Here is a 22820-nt window from a genome sequence, read left to right as displayed (position 1 = left end):
ATACTGTAAATACTTTCTTTCTTGATGTTTGACATTTATATCCTGCCTCTCCTCCATCATGGAATCCAAGTGCTTTCCAGGCAGCCACTCATAAGATGAAGAGCCGTACATACTTACCTTTAAAAAATAATATAAAAAATTGCCTACCTGGTATGAAAGTTGTACATTGTGCAACAGGAGGATAGCCAAGTACTATTAAGGAAGGACCAGAAGAAACACTGTGCTGACTTGCATTAGGAACTCTGCCAGGGTGTTGTGTATAACTTTGTAAATAAAGTTAACATCATCTGCATGGAGCCTGAATTCAGCAGTCAAGATGCAACAGATAAAACAATAAGGGTCCCCCCCTCTCCAAGGTTCATCGCTCAGCAGAGATCTGATCCCAAGTTGAAGTCCAGCCTACATTCACCACGACTCAGTTTTGCCAATTCAGGTAGCAACCAATTGTTGCAACAACAACAACAACAAGATCACCCAGCAGCTGCATGTGGAGGAGCGGAGACGTGAACCCGGTTCACCAGATTATGAGTCCACCACTCTTAACCACTACACCATATAATAACAATACGGTGGTTCAATCATATTGCAGGGTTGGTTTAAAAAATAATAATTCTAGAATAATGCTCCAAATCAGCTAAACATTTTTCTTCAATCTTTAGTCTAAGGTTCTTGACTCTCATATATAACTTTTTGTAACATACCTGCTTTCCTAGGTGCCCAATAACATTTTCTGCAGAGTATAGACTTCTAGATTTTTAAGCAAAACCACACATTCTACTTGTGCTTGTAAGTTGATTCCCAAAGCTGCAATTAAAACTTTTGAGGCTGATCTAATAAGCTTTATTCAAGGCTATTTTTTTCTTGTGAACAACAGTGCCAATGAGTTACTATTTCAGATTATTTTCATAGCCCTTTTTTGTGACAAGAATATATTTCTTGGCAGATTTGTTATTGTACTATATCCACCACTGCATAGATAATTCCATTTTCCATTTTTAATATAAAGTTGGCTAATCCTGCTTCTTCCATGTAGGTCATGCTCAACTCAAAGTTTGCAGGTTGTTGGTTTAATAAATTCATATTAATCCCACTGTACTTCTGTCTTTGGTGGTGGTGGGTTGATATTTCAACAAGTTTTTTTTAAATAAAAAATATCACCCTCTCCCCCAATATCACATGAATTTAACCACTTTGCGATCATTTCTTATTAGCATGATTGTTGCATGTTTTCTATATTTCTGGACTAGTATTATGAAAATATTTTTTGCATTTGATTCTTTACTCTCTTTTTTTAGGTCATTGCTTTCCTTTTAGCTAGCTTTGTACTTTTTAATGGCTAAGAAGATTTAGCCTGTTATTTGCAGTTCATCATTGTTGTTATTTAGTTGTTTAGTCATGTCTGACTCTTCATGACCCCCTAATTAGAGTTAAATCTACGTGTAACTAATTAAACCAGATACAAAAAGTTATTTGAATTCATCCAAGAAATACTGTGCCACTGCTGCCTCCTAATATCTCATCTGACTATCTTTGCACAATCTTTTGTCAAGAAACATTCCCAATAAGAGATTGTTTTATTTTTTGCTATTGTAACTTTTCTTAAAGGTGAAGAAATTGTATCTCTATTACCAATGCCATAAAATACATACATCAAATTTCCTTCTGTGCCAAACATTGTGTGCCTTCATATTCTAACGCATGCTCAATTTTTTTGTTTTATTAGAACTTTTTAAATATACTGTAAATGGTCAATATTGTAAATCCATATAAATGGGGTTATGACCAGGTTTTTCCCTACCCTGGCAGCATTAAGGCGCTCTATTTAACATTCTGTGTTTCTTTGAATGTTTCTTTCAGTAATCAGTTTTTCTAGCTCCAAACTACACAACAACCTAAACTTCAACTGAGTGTACTAGGCTTGTCCAGAATTTTAGTTGTTAATACTCAACATCCCCAGTCAAACACTGTCCAGAAACTAAATTTTGTTTCTGAGATCACAATAATCTCTTTGCAAGCATTTCAGATTTCACAGAACTTCCTAGTTTTTCTTCTTCTAACACAGGAGTTGCATCGATCCGCATGGCCATTCTCTCTTCCTGGTGTGTTCTTCCTTGCTTGGTAACAGCCAGTCTTGTTAAGTTGGAGCTAGCTTTATAAAACGGAAATCTGAGTTCTTTAATTGGTTCCATTCTTGTAGTACCTTTCACTCTAGATTGAACGAGACCACTGCTTCTTCGCACTGAAAGCTCCAGTACAGATGTCTTTATGTGAAACGAAGACTGTGTTTTTGAGATCATGCAACTGGGTGACTAACGATAACACTCACAGAGGTAGACATAGTTCAGACTGCTGTCAATAATGGCCCCTGCATTTTTATTCATTGTTTTGTATATAAATATAATAAATAATAATAAATAATTTACTTGTCTCAAAAGTGCACTAAGTTTCTTAGTGTGTGCTGGTTTATATCAGCTTATCAAATAATTCCAGTTTATAGCTATAATTTTATAAAATACCTAGAGGAACCCAAATAGCCCACAGCTTAACATAAAAATACAAACAGTTGTAAATGGCATCAAGGAAAAATAAAGAAATTTTGACTTCGAACTGCTTGTACAGTTTTGGAATTTGCACATAAATCCATCAGTTCAATCCAAAGGCCCTTTTCATACCCTAAGGAAGAGAGAGAATACAGCAGATAGCAAGTAAGTTCATTGTTATGCACAATTTAAAAAATCTTTTAGGCTTCTTTCTTCTAATACAGTATATGTACAGTATATGTCCAAGGTTGATACTGCAAAAAATGTTCATAGATATTTAAAGGCAATTAATTGGCAAGATAATCTAATTCAAGAACAAACAGATACAGGAATTCATCCTGCACCTTTTTTGCAGTACTCCTGAGACAAGCAAGTTTGACTGGACTAGATGAACCTTTGGGGTTCCTTCCAACTTTACAATTCTATGACGTTTGAAAGCTAGCTATACAACCAAGAGTGCAACATATTACTGTTCAAAAGCAATTCCTCCTAATGTTCTAAAAAAAGGTAAAGTGTAAAGGGACCCATGACAGGCCTGACAGTTAAGTCCAGTTGCGAATGACTCTGGGGTTGCGGCGCTCATCTCGCTTTACTGGCCAAGGGAGCCGACGTTTGTCCACAGACAGTTTTTCCGGGTCATGTGGCCAGCATGACTAAGCTGCTTCTGGCAAAACCAGAGGGGCGCATGGAAATGCTGTTTACCTTCCTGCTGGGCTTTCAAACTGCTAGGTGGGCAAGAGCTGGGACCGAGCAACGGGAGCTCACCCCATCACGGGGATTCAAACCGCCGACCTTCTGATTGGCAAGCCCTAGGCTCAGTGGTTTAGACTACTGATCTTTAAAAAGGGGGGACAGGCTGGGGACTGATATGTGTCAAAATCCCAGCAAACTGCTTTCCAATGTGTTGCTAATTAACAGCTACTAGTTATCAAACACATACTATACAGTACTAATTGTGAGAATTATGTTGTGTAAGTTAAGCCACGACAAACACAACATTGATTTCTTATCAATGTGGCAGCACACACATTACTTAAGGAGCAAATGCAGATTGGCATGGAGCTACAGTCCACCTTCTTTTTTCAGGCCCAGCCATTTAAAAAAATCTGGCCCCATATAGAAAGCTTTTTTGTGTTTGTTTGTTTGTGTGTGTGCTTTTAAGAGCTGTCTCGCTCTTGAGCAGTCTAGACTCTTATTACCCAGCAAAATTATCTGGCTTCCCAGGGTTCCTTCACTTGACTCATGCATCGGACTTTTGCCCCAGCAGATTCTTAGCTCACTTGCATACTGAAGTAAAAGTGATCAGTGTTAGGATCTCTTACTCACAAGTAGGACCCTGGTAGGGACACATGCCTGACTGGCATGTTCTCTCCCTCCTGGTTGATCGTTTGGGAGCTTCAAAAGCCTTCTTCAGCCCGAACATCACAGCGACTGATGCCAACTGACATCAGCACACTTATGACTCTGCAGAGTTTGCGCAATTGCGTAACAGAACTCAGTAGCACAGCATTTGGCTAATCTACGTTTATTTACATATAAACACACACGGAACACTGTAACATGGCTCCGTCTCTCTCTAGTATCAGGCAGCAAAGTTGGCATCAGTCGCTGTGATGTTCGGGCTGAAGAAAGCTTTTGAAGCTCCCGAACGATCGACCAGGAGGGAGAGAACATGCCAGTCGGGCATGTGTCTCTGCCAGGGTCCTACCTGCGAGTAAGAGATCCTAACAATCAGAGCTTGAACAAAGCTAAGCAAGACCAATAGGGGTTAAAAAAAACGAATCTCCCCTGAAAAGCAATTTTCTCCTATAAAAGGGTTCTCTCTTAAAGGAGTTACGAAGGAATACATATTATGAACCAATTCAGTTGCATTCTCAAACTCTTAGTACAGAATTTATGGATAGCATTGAAGATCTAGAGTTTGGTCATTTTTATTTCATATTTCAGCCTTTTACGGACATTCCCAAAAGGAGATCTTCAAAAATTAACAAAATCTAACAACAAATTAGCCTTGTAAAATAAAATAATAATACCAACCATATATCCTTTCGCTGTAGATTCATCAAGACCACAGGATGAATGCTAATGAGAAAAACAGAAAAAGAAACAAAAACTATAAAGTAAGGTCAAAAAGAAAAGAAGAAAAAGAAGAAAGAAGATGTAAGATATGCAATATTGATTCAGCGGTATCAAACCTCAGATTGCTAGAACACTATTTTTAAAAATGCAGTGGGACATATTATACTGCTTTTCATAATTTCCATATGTTTTCATGAATCAGGGGAAATAAATCCATTGTCCTAGCAACATTCACATTCCTAACCATTTCCTAGCAACATTCACATTCCTAAATATTCAATGCTGGCAAATCCCACTTTACGTCTATCATATTTTTAGTACCACCAATGCTAACGTCCAACACTTTTTATGGCACCGGCACTCATGCAGCAGAAAGATTGGGCTATTGGAGCACTTATTTCCTAGCATAGTTTTTCGATCAGGCTGTAAGGGCACCAAGCCCCGTGGCATTACTTTTAAACTAACAAAGACATGCGAAAGTTAAACAGAATGGAACTAGACAAATCTGTCCATTCTAACACTGGAGTCTCTTGGGTGTGGCCTCCCAGAATTTTCAAAGGTTGATCATATGCAGAATTTAGACGTGGTACTTCCTGGGACCCAGGTGGCGCTGTGGTTAAACCACTGAGCCTAGGGCTTGCTGATCAGAAGGTCGGCGGTTCGAATCCCTGTGATGGGGTGAGCTCCCGTTGCTTGGTCCCAGCTCCTGCCAACCTAGCAGTTCGAAAGCATAAATGCAAGTAGATAAATAGGAACCGCTACAGCGGGAAGGTAAACGGCGTTTCCATGTGCTGCTCTGGTTTGCCAGAAGCGGCTTTGTCATGATGGCCACATGACCTGGAAGCTATACGCCGGCTCCCTCGGCCAATAATGCGAGATGAGCGCGCAACCCCAGAGTCGGTCACGACTGGACCTAATGGTCAGGGGTCCCTTTACCTTTACCTTTACTTCCTGGGTCTAAGACCTGTGTGTTGTCGCACCATCTTGCCCCATACAGAATGACTTCTTTGTCCCATATAGAAGAGCTGCTTTGCAAAAAGCGTGCAATGCGAGTTCTAGTTCTACCTGATCCACCTATTTTATCTTTGACAGGATTGTTGATGTCGTGGTCCTACTTTTACCACATTACAGGTAACTTGCATCTTTTGCTCGTTATATTTGCACAATTGCAGCTTTACATGGACCACCAAAAATAATTAAATGAATGTCACACATGTGGGGAAAGGGGGTGGGGTGGAGGGGAGGGAAATGGCCAACAATGCCATCAGCTATTGAGAGAGTGGTTGGGTGTAGTTGGAGAGATGGTGGAGTGTGGGGAGAGAGTGGAGGAGATAGCAGGGAGTTTTGGCGGTGGCTGGAGATAGATTGGAGGAGGCAGGAGAAACTTGTGGAGGAGTTGGTTGGAGAGTCTGCAGAATGGCCCCAAAATGCAGGGCCTCAGCATCAGCTACTGAAAAACCAAAGAAGCAGAGAGTGGTTCCCATGCTGGAAGAGAACGTGGCTATGCTGGACTGCTTGAGGGCTGGCATGTGCGTCGTGGCATGCAAATATGGCCAGAATGAATCCAGCATCCATGCCATCAAGGCGGCTGAGAAGGAGATCTGTAGTGCTGTGGCAGCAAGCAAAGGTGATCACCCACATGCCCTAAAAGGGAAGGACAATTATCCCCCTCCTGTCCTGTGTATTGGCACTCCAACAAAGAGGCCAGGGTGACTAGAGTAACAATTCTGGGCTGGTTCCGCAAGTTATTCATTCCAGAGGTGAGATGTTCTCTCAATGAGAAACACCTGGAGTTTAGGGCATGAGTATGCAAACTAAGGCCCGGGGGCCAGATCCGGCCCAATCGCCTTCTAAATCCGGCCCGCAGACGGTCCGGGAATCAGCGTGTTTTTACATGAGTAGAATGTGCCCTTTTATTTAAAATGCATCTCTGGGTTATTTGTGGGGCATAGGAATTTGTTCTTCTTTTTTTCCAAATTATAGTCCGGCCCCCCAAAAGGTCTGGGGGACAGCAGACCAGCCCCCTGCTGAAAAAGTTGGCTGACCCCTGGTTTAGAGTGCTGCTGCTTAGGAACAATGCTCCTGTACACCCCAAGGCACTCCCCTTTGCACACAGCAAAGAAGAGGTTGTCCCTCTCTTCCCTTCTCCCTCATCCAGCCTCTGGATCAAGGTATGATCTGCTGCTTGACATGCTGCTTACCCAAAGCTCATCTTCTTCTGAATGATTTGGGAAAACCCAGCCAGATGGGCAGGGTATAAATAATAAAATTATGATTGCTGTTATTAACATGATGGATACTGATCTGGATCTTAACCTCCTCAAACCCCTCTTGCCCTCATATTATCCACTGAAGCATCATCCAGCAAGCGAGAGGAGGAAGACAAGAAAGTGCAGCATTTTTTAACAGGTTTTTTTTATAGTTGTTCTGGCTTTATGTGATTTTGTGTATATGTGTGATAGCCAGGAACATAACCCTCACGTAAGATGTGAGTTACCTGGACTTAGGAGAATTCTAATGACAATGTGCATTTTTCCAAAATAGATTAAAATCTGAAGCTAAAAAATAAATACTGAGAAGTCCAGAATTTACACCATTGATTGGTTTGAGAATAAACTACCTTTTCCTCAATTTCTTTGAGCTGCCGCTTCTGAAGTTCAATTTTCTCTTCCAGCTCTCGAATTCTCTGGAAAAAACAGGAATATTTTTTTTTCAAGGTAAAAAGGCATTTCCTATAGGTTGTCAAACAATATCCAGCTTTTTTAAAAAATAATAATTATTTTATTGGATTTTACATAAAGAAAAAAAGAAAAAGGAAAATGAAAAATTTAAGCATAAAAAGAAAAAAATAGAACAATACAAAACAATATCATCACATCTTATTTCTTCATAGTTCTTCACTTCCCCTTCTTGCCATCCTATTATAATTAACTCATAACCTTTCCAAATCTTAGCTAAATATCATAAAATTACATCTTAACTCCCATTTCGTATTCTATTTATAAGTAATTCTTATTCATTTTATATAAAAAAGTGAAGGAAAAAAATGGAAAGAAAAAAACCCACAATAAAAAAAAGACATAATCATATTTTTCAATTTCTAGTCTAAGCATTTTCGGACTTCCTCATTCCCCCTTCTTGAGTTCCTTGTTATTCACTATTTATTGCAGTTTCTAAATCTAAAATTACAATATCCAGCTTTTACACACTAGAGAGCAGGAGCCGCCAACATGGTGCCCCAGATGTGCCTGGGCTTCAGGTCCCATCTGCCCCGGTCAGCAGGGCCAATGGCCAGGGATGATGGGAGTTGGGAGCCCTGCAACATTTGGAGGGGGCGCCAAGTTGGCTATCCCTAAAGTAGAGCAACCAACCACCTGAAAAGATTTGAGATCTGCTTCAAAGCTCTGTACTAGAATTCACAAGACGAACACAAGAACCTTCTAAACCTAACACATTGGACCAAAACATGGCACCTTTTCCTTGTTACTCTTCCACTGAGCTTTGATGAAAGCATAGGCAAAATCACAGCAGAAGCTTTTGAGTTCTTAGAAAAAACATTTCAAAAAAGAAGCCACTCGGTTAGTTCCTGGGTCCCATGGAGGCGAGTGGGAGGAGGAAGCCAGTGCAGACCTGGCGGCTAAGCAGAGCTCCCTATCATTCCCAAATAAAGCTGTTCATGTTTGAGTTTGCCTGAAGTGCCTGGAGTCTGTTTCTAAGGACGGCAGCTCGGTGGATTCTGGGAATCAACAGCTTTGGTAGAAGGAAAATAAAATAAAATAGGCAAAGAATTTGGGATCATTCCAATCTGCAAAATTCAGAAGGTGATCTTTGCTACAGCTTCTTTTAATGTCCAGTCTCTTAAGCCATTTATATTTTCAACACTAGTGGCCTAGATGGATTTTAGTGCCTCATAACAGTCTCAGGGTGGAATAATAAACCCGAAGAGGAGTAAACACCCTGGTGTACTTAATGCGAGACCAAGCTGATGAAATTCTGCTCTCACTCCAGCTGAGTCAAAATCATCTGAAGAAATATGACAAAGTGATTGGAAGATTGGAGAGGCATTCCAGCGGGCCACCAGGGAATCAGCTGAAAGGCCATCAACATGGGATAAAACATTCCCTACCACTCTCTGGAAACCATTTGGATCCATTAAGCGGCAGGGGCGGACCATCCGAATCTGTCCCACCTCCCTGCAGAGGAGAAGGGTCGCGGAGAAGTTCAGTGTAAAAAGTTGAGCTAGGTGTTCTGCCCATCAATCCATGAATGTCTTAAATAATTCTATTGATAGACCATCTAGACCTGATTTGCCCAGTTTGAAACTATTGATTATCTCTCTAATTTCCTCCTCTTTCACCCTTGGCCACTCCTTTAGTTTATCTAGTTTGGTATCGTTGGTCTCCTTTCCATAAAATTTACTATGTTGATATGAAGTACCAAGATCATTTAGATTCTGCAAAAATAAGTCAATGCAATGGGTCAATGGGAGAGGGTCAAGGGACAACAACAGGGCACCCACGGGGGCAGCAGTGCCCATAAAGTAGATAGAAGCCAGAAGCAAAAGGAACAAAGAAGGTTACAACAGAAACTGCCCATGGGAGCAGTCTAAAAAGTTAACACTCTAAGTCAAGAGGACAGATGCCTGTAGCGCAAAGGAAGAGACACAGAAAATAAAACGGCCCAGGTAAAGATTCTGTATGCTATACAGTGGTGCCTCACTTAACGAATGCCCTGCTTAACGAAATTTCCACTTAACGAAAGGATTTTTCGAGCAGAGGTTGCCTCGCTAGACGAATTCGTTTTATGAAAAATTCGTCTAGCGAATCGCGGTTTCCCATAGGAATGCATTGAAATTCAATTAATGCGTTCTTATGGGGGGGAATAAAAAAAATTCAATGCATTCCTATGGGATTCGCTAGACGAATTTTTCGTTATAAGAAAAGACCTGTGGAACGAATTAAATTCGTCTAGCAAGGCACCACTGTAATTGCAATAAAAAGGGGCAATTTGCAAAGGTATGTTTTGCAGGTTCAGCAATCCCATTAACTCTGTTTAAATTCAAGTTCAAGAAGAGCCTCTTAAAATCTGACAAAAATCTGAGTAGCGACCGTGGAATGTTCAGAACTATTTTGTGGAGTAAAAGCAAGGAAATCAAAGAAATGATTTATGTGCTGGATGAACTTGTTGGGACGAAGAGCATGCGAAGATGTGAGGAAAGTTATATCAACCAGTTTAACAATTGGCTGGCTATTCCCTGTTTCCCGCCTTGTTTCTAGAGTTGAAGGTGATCAAAAAGGGTGTGTGTGGAAACAACCAGTTGGGTTGTAAGACCCAAATGGCAGCACTGCAGGGCTGCTGTGCAGGTTTGGGTACCGAAGGGGGTGTGAGAGGCTCTCTTGAGCATAGGCCAGTAGCTGAAAGTCTGTTTAGAAGGACAGCTTCCATTTGACAAGATCCTATAGAAATAATCCCCAAGAGTTTCATGAAATGGAGCTACAGTACAGCAAAGGCCACTGTCCAGCAATGAGGAGATCCGATCATCACCACGGAGACAACCAAAGGAAGAAGAACCATAGACACCTGGAATCTCCACCATCATCCTAATGAACCAGGAGTGGTTGGGAAGTGAGGCCACCACAGCAGATCTGAAACAGGCCCCAAAGGGGGAAGGGGCTAAAATGAAACAGGGTGATGTGTTAATTCCTGTGAAGATGAATGGACGGGGAAAGCCAGTGTGTGCCTGGAGGCCACAGAGTAAGCAGGGCTCCCTTTCTATTATACTTAAATAAAGCTGTTCATGTTTGAGTTTACCTTCAGTGGTTGGAGTCTGTTTCTAAGCTTCTTGCCTTCATTCTGTTGCATAGCATATCCAAATGTACGTTCATTACTTTTGGAGCTGCAACAGTTTTCCAAAAAGTAGTCCAGCCCATTCATATGTGCAGTGCAGTGATATGTGACCTTGACAATGGCCTTCAATGTCACTTTTGAGGGTGGCATCCACCCACAATTTATCCTATGTAAAATTGATCTGGCATGGGCACCCGATTTTATCTCACTGGCACCATTAATTTATTTTGCTGAAGCACTTTCTGGATGTTATCTGAACTAGTATAATACAAAATTGGAGGTTTAGCAAGCAGCTTAGTAGCTCTTGTGACTCATGTTAGTTCTTATTGGATTTACGTTCATTAACAAATCCATTAAAACAATGTGGTAATTTTAGCACAAGGCAGGTTCAGAAGGACTCCCTAAGCTGCTTATAAACTCAGCTTGAAAACCTTTGAAAGATTCAGTATGATTTACAAGATATGCCTAAGGAAGAGCTCTTTCAAACAACAGCATCCTGCAACTAAACACATGGTCTAGAATATGAAAAGTAAGAATCGCCAGAATGAGAAATATCTTGCAACTCAACGGTAAGGAATTCCGCTTTCAAAACAATTGAAGTGGTGCCACCCACCACTGTTAATGAAAATGCTGAAAGGTGCATAGACAGAAAGGCACATTTATTTGTTAATATAAATGTTATATAATGAAGCTGTGAATTAAGATTACGGTTAGAAATCAAAGATGTTGAACTGCTAAGTTTTGCAAACTGGCTGTTCGTCACAGTCCAGAGAGTTGAAAGACTGGCTTCTTTCATACACAGCAAGCTCTTCTCTCTCTCTCTCTCTCTCTCTCTCTCTCTCTCTCTCTCTCTCTCTTGGCCACATTTAGCACAGCTATGGGAACTTTCCTAAGTTTTACCATGATGGAGGAAGTTGCAGATGTTATTTGCATGTCTGCCGCATCCAAAGAGGGGTGGGTGTGTCTAATTTTTAAAACAAAAGGGATTAATTGATTAGAGGAACCGAGCCCTTTCTCTTTCCTTCCATTACTACACTGTGCTCTATCGCCTGAAACGCCTTTCTCCAGGCCCAGCTCTGATACCAGAAGTGACTCAGGCTAGGCAGAAATGTGCCCAAACGGAAACAACCGCCTAAGGGGACGTCAGGTGGGAAAGGTGGGGCTTTAGTTCTGCTCACCCTTTTGTGGTCATAATTATACTGTCTCTCCTTTTAGACATGAGTGGAGCAGATATGGGAACAAGAAATGTGTCTGTTGCTGCCACATCTCATTCAGAGAGAGGGATGGAGGAAGGAATAGAACCTCCATTAGTGAGTTGCAGTAAAAACGTTCCAAGTTAGTTGTGCAATGTCTGTTAGCTATATTTAGAACACTCTCTTACCTTGAAGGAAGCAGCCCTCAAACTTCCTGTACTTCCTCCAATTTTAGACACACCAGACAGTGGCTTGATTATGGAATATCATAGCCATTTTGTATTCCAACAGTGTATAAGGCCAGAAAATAATTTGACCTCTGTAAGAATGCTGGTATATGCAGAATTCATCATGCGAAAGGCTGGACTGGATGAATTCCAAGCTGGAATTAAGATCGCCGGAAGAAATATCAACAACCTCAGATATGCTGATGACACAACCTTGATGGCAGAAAGTGAGGAGGAATTAAAGAACCTTTTAATGAGGGTGAAAGAGGAGAGTGCAAAATATGGTCTGAAGCTCAACATCAAAACAACCAAGATCATGGCCACTGGTCCCATCACCTCCTGGCAAATAGAAGGGGAAGAAATGGAGGCAGTGAGAGACTTTACTTTCTTGGGCTCCATGATCACTGCAGATGGTGACAGCAGTCACAAAATTAAAAGACGCCTGCTTCTTGGGAGAAAAGTGATGACAAACCTAGACAACATCTTAAAAAGCAGATATCACCTTGCTGACAAAGGTCCGTACAGTTAAAGCTATGGTATTCCCAGTAGTGATGTATGGAAGTGATAGCTGGACCATAAAGAAGGCTGATCGCTGAAGAATTGATGCTTTTGAATTATGGTGCTGGAGGAGACTCTTGAGAGTCCCATGGACTGCAAGAAGATCAAACCTCTCCATTCTGAAGAAAATCAGCACTGAGTGCTCACTGGAGGGACAGATCCTGAAGCTGAGGCTCCAGTACTTTGGCCACCTTATGAGAAGACTCCCTGGAAAAGACCCTGATGTTGGGAAAGATTGAGGGCACAAGGAGAAGGGGACGACAGAGGACGAGATGGTTGGACAGTGTTCTCGAAGCTACTAACATGAGTTTGACCAAACTGCGGGAGGCAGTGCAAGACAGGAGTGCCTGGTGTGCTCTGGTCCATGGGGTCACGAAGAGTCGGACATGACTAAACGACTAAACAACAACAAGAAGAATGCTGCCTGTGGCCCCATGAGCTTTTCATTGCATTGACTTGCAGTCTGAAATCTCCTCCCTCCCTTCTCAGCTTGCACCTCCTTCCACCCTCCAATCAATTGTACCTGGTGAATTTTTTGCCATTTATAGCTATCAGATAACACAGTAATCACAGACAGATCTTAGCCAATCTCTTCCGTTGGAGAATGGTTAGGTATGTCATTTCACTAATCAGACAGGTATCTAATGTGCAGAACTTTTTCAAACATAGTTTTCAAACTATGGATTGGCCAAAAACACTGCAGAGCGAACACTTCTTGTGTCTTCTCCCTCTGGTTTATCAATACCTCACTACAGCCATTAACACCCAGGACAGATTTGGACTTTGCAGGTCCCGAGAATGGAGTTTTGTGCTTGCACAAGGAGCATGTTTTAAACTGGGACATGGGAACCACTTTCCCAGTGATACAGCATGCACAACTTAAAGATCCCCAACTGAAACTGGACTTTTGAGAAAAATATTAGAACACGACAGGGTGAAATAAAAGTGGCAGCGTAGCCCCAAAGTGGTGGTAGTCAAAGGAGGGGCATAGTGTTGGGCACAGAAAGTCCTAGGTTACCTGCTGTGCTTGCTGCAGCAATTCCATGCGTTCATGCAGAATCTGGCAGTCAAATTCACGGCTTTGCCTCAGTATCTGTCTCCGCACCTTTTCCACAGCAGCGCACAAGTCCTCCCTCTGGGCCTCATTCAGGGATTCACTCACTCTCTTCCCAGACTCCTGCTGCAGAGCATTATAGAGGGTGGCTTCCAGCTCCTGGATTTTCTAATGCAATGCAAATCATATTCAAGAGAGACTCATGTTTGAACACAGTGAGCCAACCGCACACAAGACGGCAACAACAGGAAGGCAAGGGAAGCAAAGCTTGCAGGGCATAAGGACACAATTCAGCAGCAGAGAAGCAGCTCCCACATGAGGTAAACAAGTAGAGAATGTCTTGTGTGAAGGGCTCACATGGTGTAGCACTATATCATAATGCTATTATTCAAATTTAGGGTGTGTGTATGCACTTTGCATACTGTGCACAATTCTGGCTGCCTCACATCAAAAAGTAAATGGTAGAGCATGAAAAGTTTTAGAAAAAAGCAACCAAAATTATTAATGGGCTGAAAGAACTCTAACAGGAGGAAAGGTTACAACATTTGGGGCTTTTAGCTTAGAAATAAAAGGCAAACAGAATGGTGGCAGCATGATACAGGCATACAAAATTACAGTGTGTGGAGACACTGGATAGAGAAAAAGTCTCTTCCCCACCTCGGGGGGAGGAGATGTTGTGGGCGCCACGAGGCCTTCACGTGGGGGGGAATGGTTAGCATTCCCCCCAGCCCATTGGTCATCTCCCTGCCGCGGCACGCCCCTAGCACAGCCAATTAGGTTGCTCTGGGGGGCGTGGCTCGCCTATTTGAACAAGAGCGCGGCAGGGACTCTGCCTTGCTTCTTCTGGATTCAACAACTGCGGATCTTGTGAGAGCAAGGAGCAGCTGCTGTAGGGTATCGTATGCTTGCGGGGTGTGTGTGTGTGGGGACAGCCTGGAAATTTGCATCTCTGCCTTGTGTTTTCATTTAGCCCTTTGTATTTCTCTCTGCCGCTGGGAAAAACCCCTCCTTGCGAGCTACCTTTTTTTTTAAAAAAAAGACAAAAAGCGAACCCCTCTACATCCCCTTGACTAATGTGTGCGTGTTTGTTTTGTATCGGGTTGCTGCTACACGTGCATAATTCACCTCTGCTTTAATTGTGCAAAAGAAGCCAGAGCAGCACAACCTATTTAGTTGCCTTTTGTTTAATTAGCAGCTTCGTGCTTCAGTAGCTTTGGGAGTGTTGCCGAGGGTTACTTTGTTGCTATCGTGGTTAAATCGTCCACCCCACCCCCACCCCTTTCGCTGCTCCTAGACCCCTTTTTACAGCTAGTTCTAATCGCTGTTGCTATTTTCCCTGTGCTTGCTAACATTTTCAGTGTTTAAGGCTTAGAGGGAACTGCTGAATGTTTTTCCCTTTGCCGAGTTGCTGAGGGTTGCCAAGACGACCATGAAGCAGTGTGCATCGCCATTTTAATAGAACACGTGGCCACAAAGTTTACAAAAAGTTAAAATTCCTTGCCTTTTCTGGTCGCAAACTACAGTGAGTCTGCTTTTAAAACCCTTAACTGTGAGCTGCTGATATAGATATTGCGGGGTAAATTGCCCCTTGATTGCTTCCATTCACTGAGCCATTGGCCTTAATTACTGCAGTTGCTATAGTTATGTTTGCATATTACCAGCCTTTTTCCCAATTTTGCCCTCAGTGTCGGACTATTCCCTGGGACAGGGAAGGATTGCTGGGTCCCCTTTGTTGATTTTTGCTTCGCAAAGGTTCCCAATAAGTCGCGTAGAAAATAAAAAATGAGAGAGTCGGCTGAACTGCTGCTTAAGGGCTTGGCAGTTTCTACCTATCAGCAAAATCACCTTAATCCCAGTTTCTTTGTTTCCCTGATCGCCGTGCAGTCTTGGGTCGGATCCAGTAATTACTGCTTAAGTACTGCTTAATTGCCCAGCAGTTTCCTGTCAGCCTGCTTACATTGTTTCCTGATCGCCTAGCTGACCAGATCGCCTGGCCTTTAGATATATTTGCTCCTCTGCAGTTTACTTTGCCAATAGCAGCAGTTGTTACATAGTTTAGCTGCGGGGAAGTTTTATCAGGCCCATAGCAGTTTTGTTACACAGTATAGCTGCTCTGAATTATCTGGGCCGGCTTTAAGTGAGACGTTGCTTGCTACTATAAAACGCTTACCTGTTCTTTTAACATTTTGTTACATGCTTCCTGTTGCAAGTCCTCCTCCCCCCCCGTTTTGTTTCAGTATTGTATTCTCAATTGTTTAAGAAACAGTACTTGCTGCCTTAGCCTCTTTAAGCTGTGGATTGATTATTTGAATTTGGCATCTGCTAGCTATTATTACATCTGCATACAAAATTCTCTTTCAGAATAAAAATACAATAAAATAATAATTAAATAATAATGAATGATAATAAAATCAGGACCTCTCTTCATGTTACCACACATTTAACCCAGTAATAATAAATAAGTAAAAAATTAATAATAATAATAAAATCAGGACCTCTCGTCATGCTACCACACATTTAGCCCAGTATCCTTACTTCTTTTAGGGTAAATTTCATCATAAGGAAATCCCAGTATTAAGACTGCTTAGGATCTTTTTACATTTCGAGTGAATTTAACTGGTAGTGGCTTTTCCTTTTATGCTGCGGTTTGCTTGCTTCTATATCTCTGTGGGCATCACACTAAAAGAAGAAGAAGAAGCCTGCTTCTGGCCAGTATACACTATACTGTACTAGATTCCCTTTGAAATAGCTCTGTTGATGGGAGCACGGTGCCTTAAAACGGCAGGGTTGCACACTGATCCCCATGTGGGACAGCTGCATATTCATGCATTGCAGGGGGTTGGACTGGATGACCTACAGACCCCTTCCAAGGCTACAGTCTATTCAACTCACTGTCCCAGCATAAATGTACTTTAGGGTGGTTTGATTTATAGTGTCCTTTTTGGAAAGTAATAATATAATAAATAAATAAATAGGGCATCCCCAGGTGCCGCCAATCAGTTCATTGGCACCACTTTAGCTAATGGGGGCTCCTGCTGTCACCTTGCCGACAGAGTATGATTCTGGTTCTCATCCTGAGGTGGAGTTATTGTTTCTGGGTTGGCAGGATAGTAGTGATATAAAAAAAGGGGGGGGGAAGAGAGAGAAAGAAACAAAACACACACACACACACACACATACAAAAAAAAAACAAAACAAAACCAGGGTCGCAGGTTCCATCCCCATATGGGGAAGGCTGCATATTCTTGCATTACAGGGGGATGGGCTGGATGACCTCTTGGGTCCCTCGAACTCTAAGGTCAAGTCAAACTCTGAGGTACTGTTTCTAGGTTGGTAGGATAGTAGTGTTGTTAACGCCAAGTTTGCAGGTTCAATTCCCATATTGGAAGCTGCGTACTCTTGCAATACGGGGGGCTGGACTAGATGACCACCAGGGGAGGAAAACAAACAAACAAACTAACAAACACAAAACAAACAACAACAACAACAAAAAACTCAGATTCTATGAGGCAGATGTAGCTTGGGGGTTGCATAACGCCATAACCTTCAACAATTTTCTGATGGAATTAGGGGCACCCTACCATATTCCTACTTTTCCCACACCTTTAAAAGATTCCACATCCTTAAAAATTTTGGTTATTGAATTCAGATTTGTCCCCTGCGAGAGTCCGGGATGCACAGTAGACTGCTTTAAATGGTGTCTAGTCCAGGTGTGTCCAAGCCCACGCCAAACAAACTTCAGCATTCTTAATTAAAATAAATAAATAAATAAGTATTGTCAATCCAGTCAGTGTGCATAATATTGAGTCACATTATTGAGAATAAACCCCGCTTCCTGAGGGGTCCTGCTTGCTAGGCGATGCAGACAATATTGGGGCATTGGCTGGTCATCAGCATAGATATTATCAACACTCGGGGGCATATTGTTTGGTGACTGTTTTTTTTGGCAAGAGCAATATTGGTTTGCAATCTTATTTATTCGATTAGAACCACAGGGACACGTCAGGCTGTTTCTATGCTTGGTCGCTGATTAACCCACTCCCTCCCCGTTAATTGCCTGCGTACATTCTGCCTATTGCAAATCTCATTGATGGCAGTATGAAACAGTGCTTTAAATAAGAAATAAGTACACCAATAATAATAATTATTAATATTTAATAATAATAACAATAAGCACCGTGCAGATATTTACAATCTCAAATATCTTTTGTATTGTATCGAATATAATTGGATTAATGTTACTACTGCAATAATACATATTAATAATAATAATAATTAAAACAACAACAAAGCATATATTACAATCCGTGCTTTCTATCGCTTTGTCCTGGGCCCTGTAGTTTATTTTGATAATGATTTTGCTGGGCTGCTTAGCCTCGGGCTAAGGATGGCGTGGTTTGTGTACCACTAACAGCCTTACTTAAATATAAAATTAGAGGTCTTTGAGGCCAGGATTCCAGTTCAGAGCTCATTCACTTTTGGTTGGGAATCCCAGCATATATTAGCACAATATGAGGGTTTATGCTGTTGGATCTTTCGAGATCCAAAACTCCCCTCTTCCAGAGTTCTTCACTTCCCCTAGCACGCATATGGTGGTTTCAGTCTCTGGGGACTCTTGAACTTCGCAAGCCAGGCTGGCCATTCGGGGCGCTTCTGGCTGGGTAAACCGCTGGACTTCATTCCTCTTCATATGGGTGTACTCCTGACTGAACTTCTTGGATCTTTACAAGGGGATATCTCTCTGGCAGGACAATTGGTAATTCTTTCCACATTATCAGATTCAGTCAGGGCTCCTTCATGGACACCAGTGGTGCATGAAGTTGGCGGTTACATACAATTTAACCTTTCCAAGTTTCTTCTCATTGTAGTGGCTCTTCACCTTGGTGGAAGGACTTCAGAGATCTCTGTGTTTGTCTTTGGATTGATAGTCGAGCTGTCGTAGGTGTCCTTGCAGAGCAGGCGTCGAATTCCAAGAGGATGTCGCTCCGCTCTGTGCATTTGTGCAGCTTTGCCTTAAGTTTATCATCAACTTCTCAGAATTTTTTCCCGGGGTTACTAATGGCATTGCGTTGACATACCTCAACGGGCTGAGGGAGTAGTGGCATCTTATAAGAGGGCCTGGGCGGATGTGATGGACTTAGGTCCAAAATCATTGGTGTCGGACTTTGTGGCCTTTTGGCTTGCCTGGTTACTATTGCATGCTATTTAACCTTTGGAAGTTTCTTTCATAATAGTTCCAGTTCACCCTGGATGGAGGACTTCAGAGATCGCCACGTTCCTTTGGGATGGATAATCGAGCTGTCATCGGTACCCTTGCAAAGCGGTCCAAGATGATGTCACTCCCACTCTGCGCAATTGTGCAGCTTCACCTTAAGTTTCTCTTCGACTTACCAGCACATTTATTTCTGGAATTACTAACGGCATCGCGATGCCTAGCCTCGATGGGCTGTGGGAGAAGCGACATATTGGCTCTGTCCACTCTTATGGCTGATTTCATTGACTTTCGGTTCAAAGCCTTTGGCTTTCAGATTTTATGGCCTATGGGGCAAATCTGGGGATATCAGGCACAGTCAGCCCTCCCGCCACAGATCAGGTGCTTTAATACCTTGCCTGACTGTGTTACCTGGATGTGTGGTTAAGTCTTTTACTAGCCTGACAGCCGCTATTCCTCTCTTAGCTTAAAAATTGAATAAGAATCGGTAAAGGACACCAGGCGATTCCTTCAGTTAAGGACACCCACGCCTGGCCCCTTCATCATCCATCAGGATGGGTGTGCGAGCTCCCTGCCCCTGACCAGTCTGTCAAGGGCACTTGGTTATCCGACCTAATTCTATCCGATACATAACTATTGCTTCACATGGACAGGAGAGGGAAGAGTCCCTGTGTGGTACTGCACATTCCTTCCGAATTCGGTCTGCTACAGCAGTGGTACACATGGGCCTCTCATTGGAGAGAATAAAAGATTTGGGTCAATGGAAGTCCAAGCTTACAAGGGTTACCTCCGCTGCACAATGTGACTAAGCAACTGAGTTTGGCAAATCACTTACATTCTTTTGCTTTGTTCTCAGGAGATAATACGGTGAATATCTGGATGGTTGATCACAGTACCATGCCCAGGCGCGCGCCCTTGATTGGAGACTGGGTCCCAATTTGGGGCTACCTCCACGGGTCAAAGTTTCCTGCTTTACAAGGAGATGGAAGTGCTGGGACAGACTCCTGCCAGCTGTGTAGGCCAAGGCCGCCAGGGCCGCCTCACAAAATCCCCCTGTTTTCTTGGAGGTGCAGCCCGGTGGAAATGATTTGGCTTACTGTAAAGGCGTTGATTTGCACTGAAGATTTTAAAGACTTTGTCGAGCTGGGGACTGCCTTTCCAAATCTTGAACTATCTTTGGTCTTCACTGCTGAAGAGACGCATTTTGCGCGACTTTCACAACCCTGCTGCTATTGATAAATGAAGGAAATTGTTGGTTCTGGCAGTGGCCAGAAAGGTTTCAGCTTCAAATGGACAAAGTGACCAGAAAGGTTTCAGCTTTGAATGGACAAACTATCTTGTGCCCAGCCATAGGATTCTGAGAGGCCTCAGGGTGAGTCCTAGTTGAAGGACTCACAAAACGGTGGTTAATCCTTCACAGACTGCCAGCACAGCAGGCTGGAGTCATATGACTGCAAGGCGTCCCTGTACCGTGTTGATGGCATTCACCTCTCAAATGAGGGAAATGGTGTTTGGCTTGCTGACATTCCTTTTGCAAGGCGTCCCTGTACCGTGTTGATGGCATACACCTCTCAAATGAGGGAAATGGTGTTTGGCTTGCTGACATTCCTTTTGCTATTAGGTATTGGTTGCGGTTGTGGGGGTATTGGCGGCGAGCCCTTTGGGCTCGATTGGCGGTAGGCATTGGATTATCTCGTGAAGGTACAGGTGTGGGGGGGAGGTTGCGGCCATCACCTCCCCCAAAATGCGGAAAGGTACTCCCTTAAGGAGTCCGGGGGCGTTGCCAAGTCCGAAGCCGTGGTAGGTGAGGGCCAGAGGGCACGCCCCTAGCGGTGGCCCCAGGATGAGCTCCTAGTTGATGTGCATCGCAGGACTCATCCAACGGTGGTTAACCTTTCACAGACTGCCAGCAGAGCGGGCTGGAGTCGGATATAGTCGGTTAGATCCAATGCCTAGGCCAATACCCCTCTACATCCGTAATCAATAAAGTTGTGGCCTTCTATGCCCATTAACCTTATGCAATGTGTCTAGTGTTTTTATTTCTCGGGGAGGCATCGGGGTATCGCCACACAAAGTCTCTTCCCCACCTCGGGGGGAGGAGATGTTGTGGGCGCCACGAGGCCTTCACGTGGGGGGGAATGGTTAGCATTCCCCCCAGCCCATTGGTCATCTCCCTGCCGCGGCACGCCCCTAGCACAGCCAATTAGGTTGCTCTGGGGGGCGTGGCTCGCCTATTTGAACAAGAGCGCGGCAGGGACTCTGCCTTGCTTCTTCTGGATTCAACAACTGCGTTTCTCCCACCCACCTCCCCCACGTAGGCAGGGTTTTCTTCGTGACAGTGCTATGGACTACGGTTGGTCGCCTATTGGGGCCTGGTAGGAGTTTTTCCCACTTGGCAAATTGGCTCAGGCCTTGTGGTTTTCGCCTACCTCGTAGCTACTCGTCACAACTTGGGTTTTGGCGGTAGGCATTGGATTATCTCGTGAAGGTACAGGTGTGGGGGGGAGGTTGCGGCCATCACCTCCCCCAAAATGCGGAAAGGTACTCCCTTAAGGAGTCCGGGGGCGTTGCCAAGTCCGAAGCCGTGGTAGGTGAGGGCCAGAGGGCACGCCCCTAGCGGTGGCCCCAGGATGAGCTCCTAGTTGATGTGCATCGCAGGACTCATCCAACGGTGGTTAACCTTTCACAGACTGCCAGCAGAGCGGGCTGGAGTCGGATATAGTCGGTTAGATCCAATGCCTAGGCCAATACCCCTCTACATCCGTAATCAATAAAGTTGTGGCCTTCTATGCCCATTAACCTTATGCAATGTGTCTAGTGTTTTTATTTCTCGGGGAGGCATCGGGGTATCGCCACACAAGTATTTCTTCCTCTCTCACAATAAGAGAATCCAAGGCTGAATCATAGAATCGTAGAGTTGGAAGAGACCACAAGGGCCATCCAGTCAACAAACACAGTAGTTCTTCACATAGTACTTAGTTGAACTACGGCATTCTCTACCACCAGCTGTAGGAATGGCTACTTTAAAAAGGGGTGACCCAGTTTTATGGAGGACAAGGCTATCAAGTCAGGGTGTCTGTGTAATATCTGTGTAATCTCTCTCTCTCTCTCTCTCTCTCTCTCTCTCTCTCTCTCTCACACACACACACACACACACACACACACACTCCTATACATTTTCTATAGAAAAGAAAGGAGAATTCACTGTCCATTTTCACGGGGGAATAATGGTCCTGAGAAAATGGAAACGCAGTTTGGTCCAGCGCTAGAGTCCACCGGCTGGGTCAAGTGAAATTCTTCCTGTTGCAATTCCCTACCATAGGCTAGCCTTTTTTTGTGCTATCGTAAACATGTATTTGTCAACACTGTATACAGAGAGGATTCTCTGAAACCAGGTTTTTTTTGTTGCACTCAGGGTCATAATTGTATGAGTGGAACCTGCCACCAGGCCCATGCAGAGCTTGTCTGAGGCCGGAGTGGCATCTTGTTAGAATAAAGTTAAAACTCAAACAAAAAAGCCCCCATTTTTAAGTGAAAATTGACTGGTCTTTGCCTCTTCTGTCTACCTGTTTGGCAGTTGAAACTGAGAGAGCAAAGTTGCCTGGCAGCTTGTAAGAGTTCCTAGAAAAGCATTACCCTCGTACTTGGAAAGCCTAGAAATGAACTTGATTTCTGTAGGACTAGAATCAATCTGACTAGCTTGAACTGAACTCCAGCAATCATAGTTTTTAAAGAATGGAGGTAACAGCCCCCAGGACTGCCATTGCAAGAACATGAGAACAAGACATTTCAAACCTCTGCCACAAGCGGTGTAAGCATTGCAATCCATTAAAACTTTTGAGTATGCTACTTAAAACACCTTAAAAAACAGTTCTCACCCTTTTTATCTATCTCAACTCAGCAGTATCTAGGTCCTTCATTTAGCAGAATAGACAGCATACATGAACACATATGAATTTTACTTTCAGCAAACACACAGATTTCCTACCATATAAGCCTGGTCCAGAGCTTGTTTCCTGTAGTCAAGTTCTTCCTCTAAATAACCCTTCTGTTTACTGAACAGGTCCTGAGTAATAATAATAATAATAATAATAATAATCTCATCATCAT

The 22820-nt window shown here is 43.2% G+C and overlaps 1 protein-coding gene across 2 annotated transcripts in view; it reads right to left on the bottom strand.

Moving 5' to 3' along the window:
- Positions 1–2350: 2350 nt before the first annotated feature.
- JAKMIP1 (janus kinase and microtubule interacting protein 1) overlaps positions 2351–22820 on the bottom strand; it is an 86654-nt gene continuing 66184 nt past the window's right edge. Inside the window, exons 17-21 of one of the 2 annotated variants that reach the window (XM_060279034.2) lie at positions 22699–22776; positions 13463–13666; positions 7240–7305; positions 4578–4653; positions 2351–2673 (exon numbers count right to left, since the gene is read on the bottom strand). In XM_060279034.2, the coding sequence (XP_060135017.2) occupies positions 4603–4653; positions 7240–7305; positions 13463–13666; positions 22699–22776 (399 nt within the window). In that variant the 3' untranslated portion in view covers positions 2351–2673; positions 4578–4602. The remainder of the gene's footprint in view (positions 2674–4577; positions 4654–7239; positions 7306–13462; positions 13667–22698; positions 22777–22820) is intronic. The other variant, XM_035113222.3, reaches the window with a different exon arrangement.

The sequence above is a fragment of the Zootoca vivipara genome, chromosome Z1 (assembly GCF_965207765.1).
Source record: "Zootoca vivipara chromosome Z1, rZooViv2.hap1.1, whole genome shotgun sequence".
NCBI classification, from domain to species: Eukaryota; Metazoa; Chordata; class Lepidosauria; order Squamata; family Lacertidae; genus Zootoca; species Zootoca vivipara.
The sequence above is the reverse complement of the archived record's forward strand: the minus strand, read 5'-3'. Positions and strand labels throughout refer to the sequence as shown.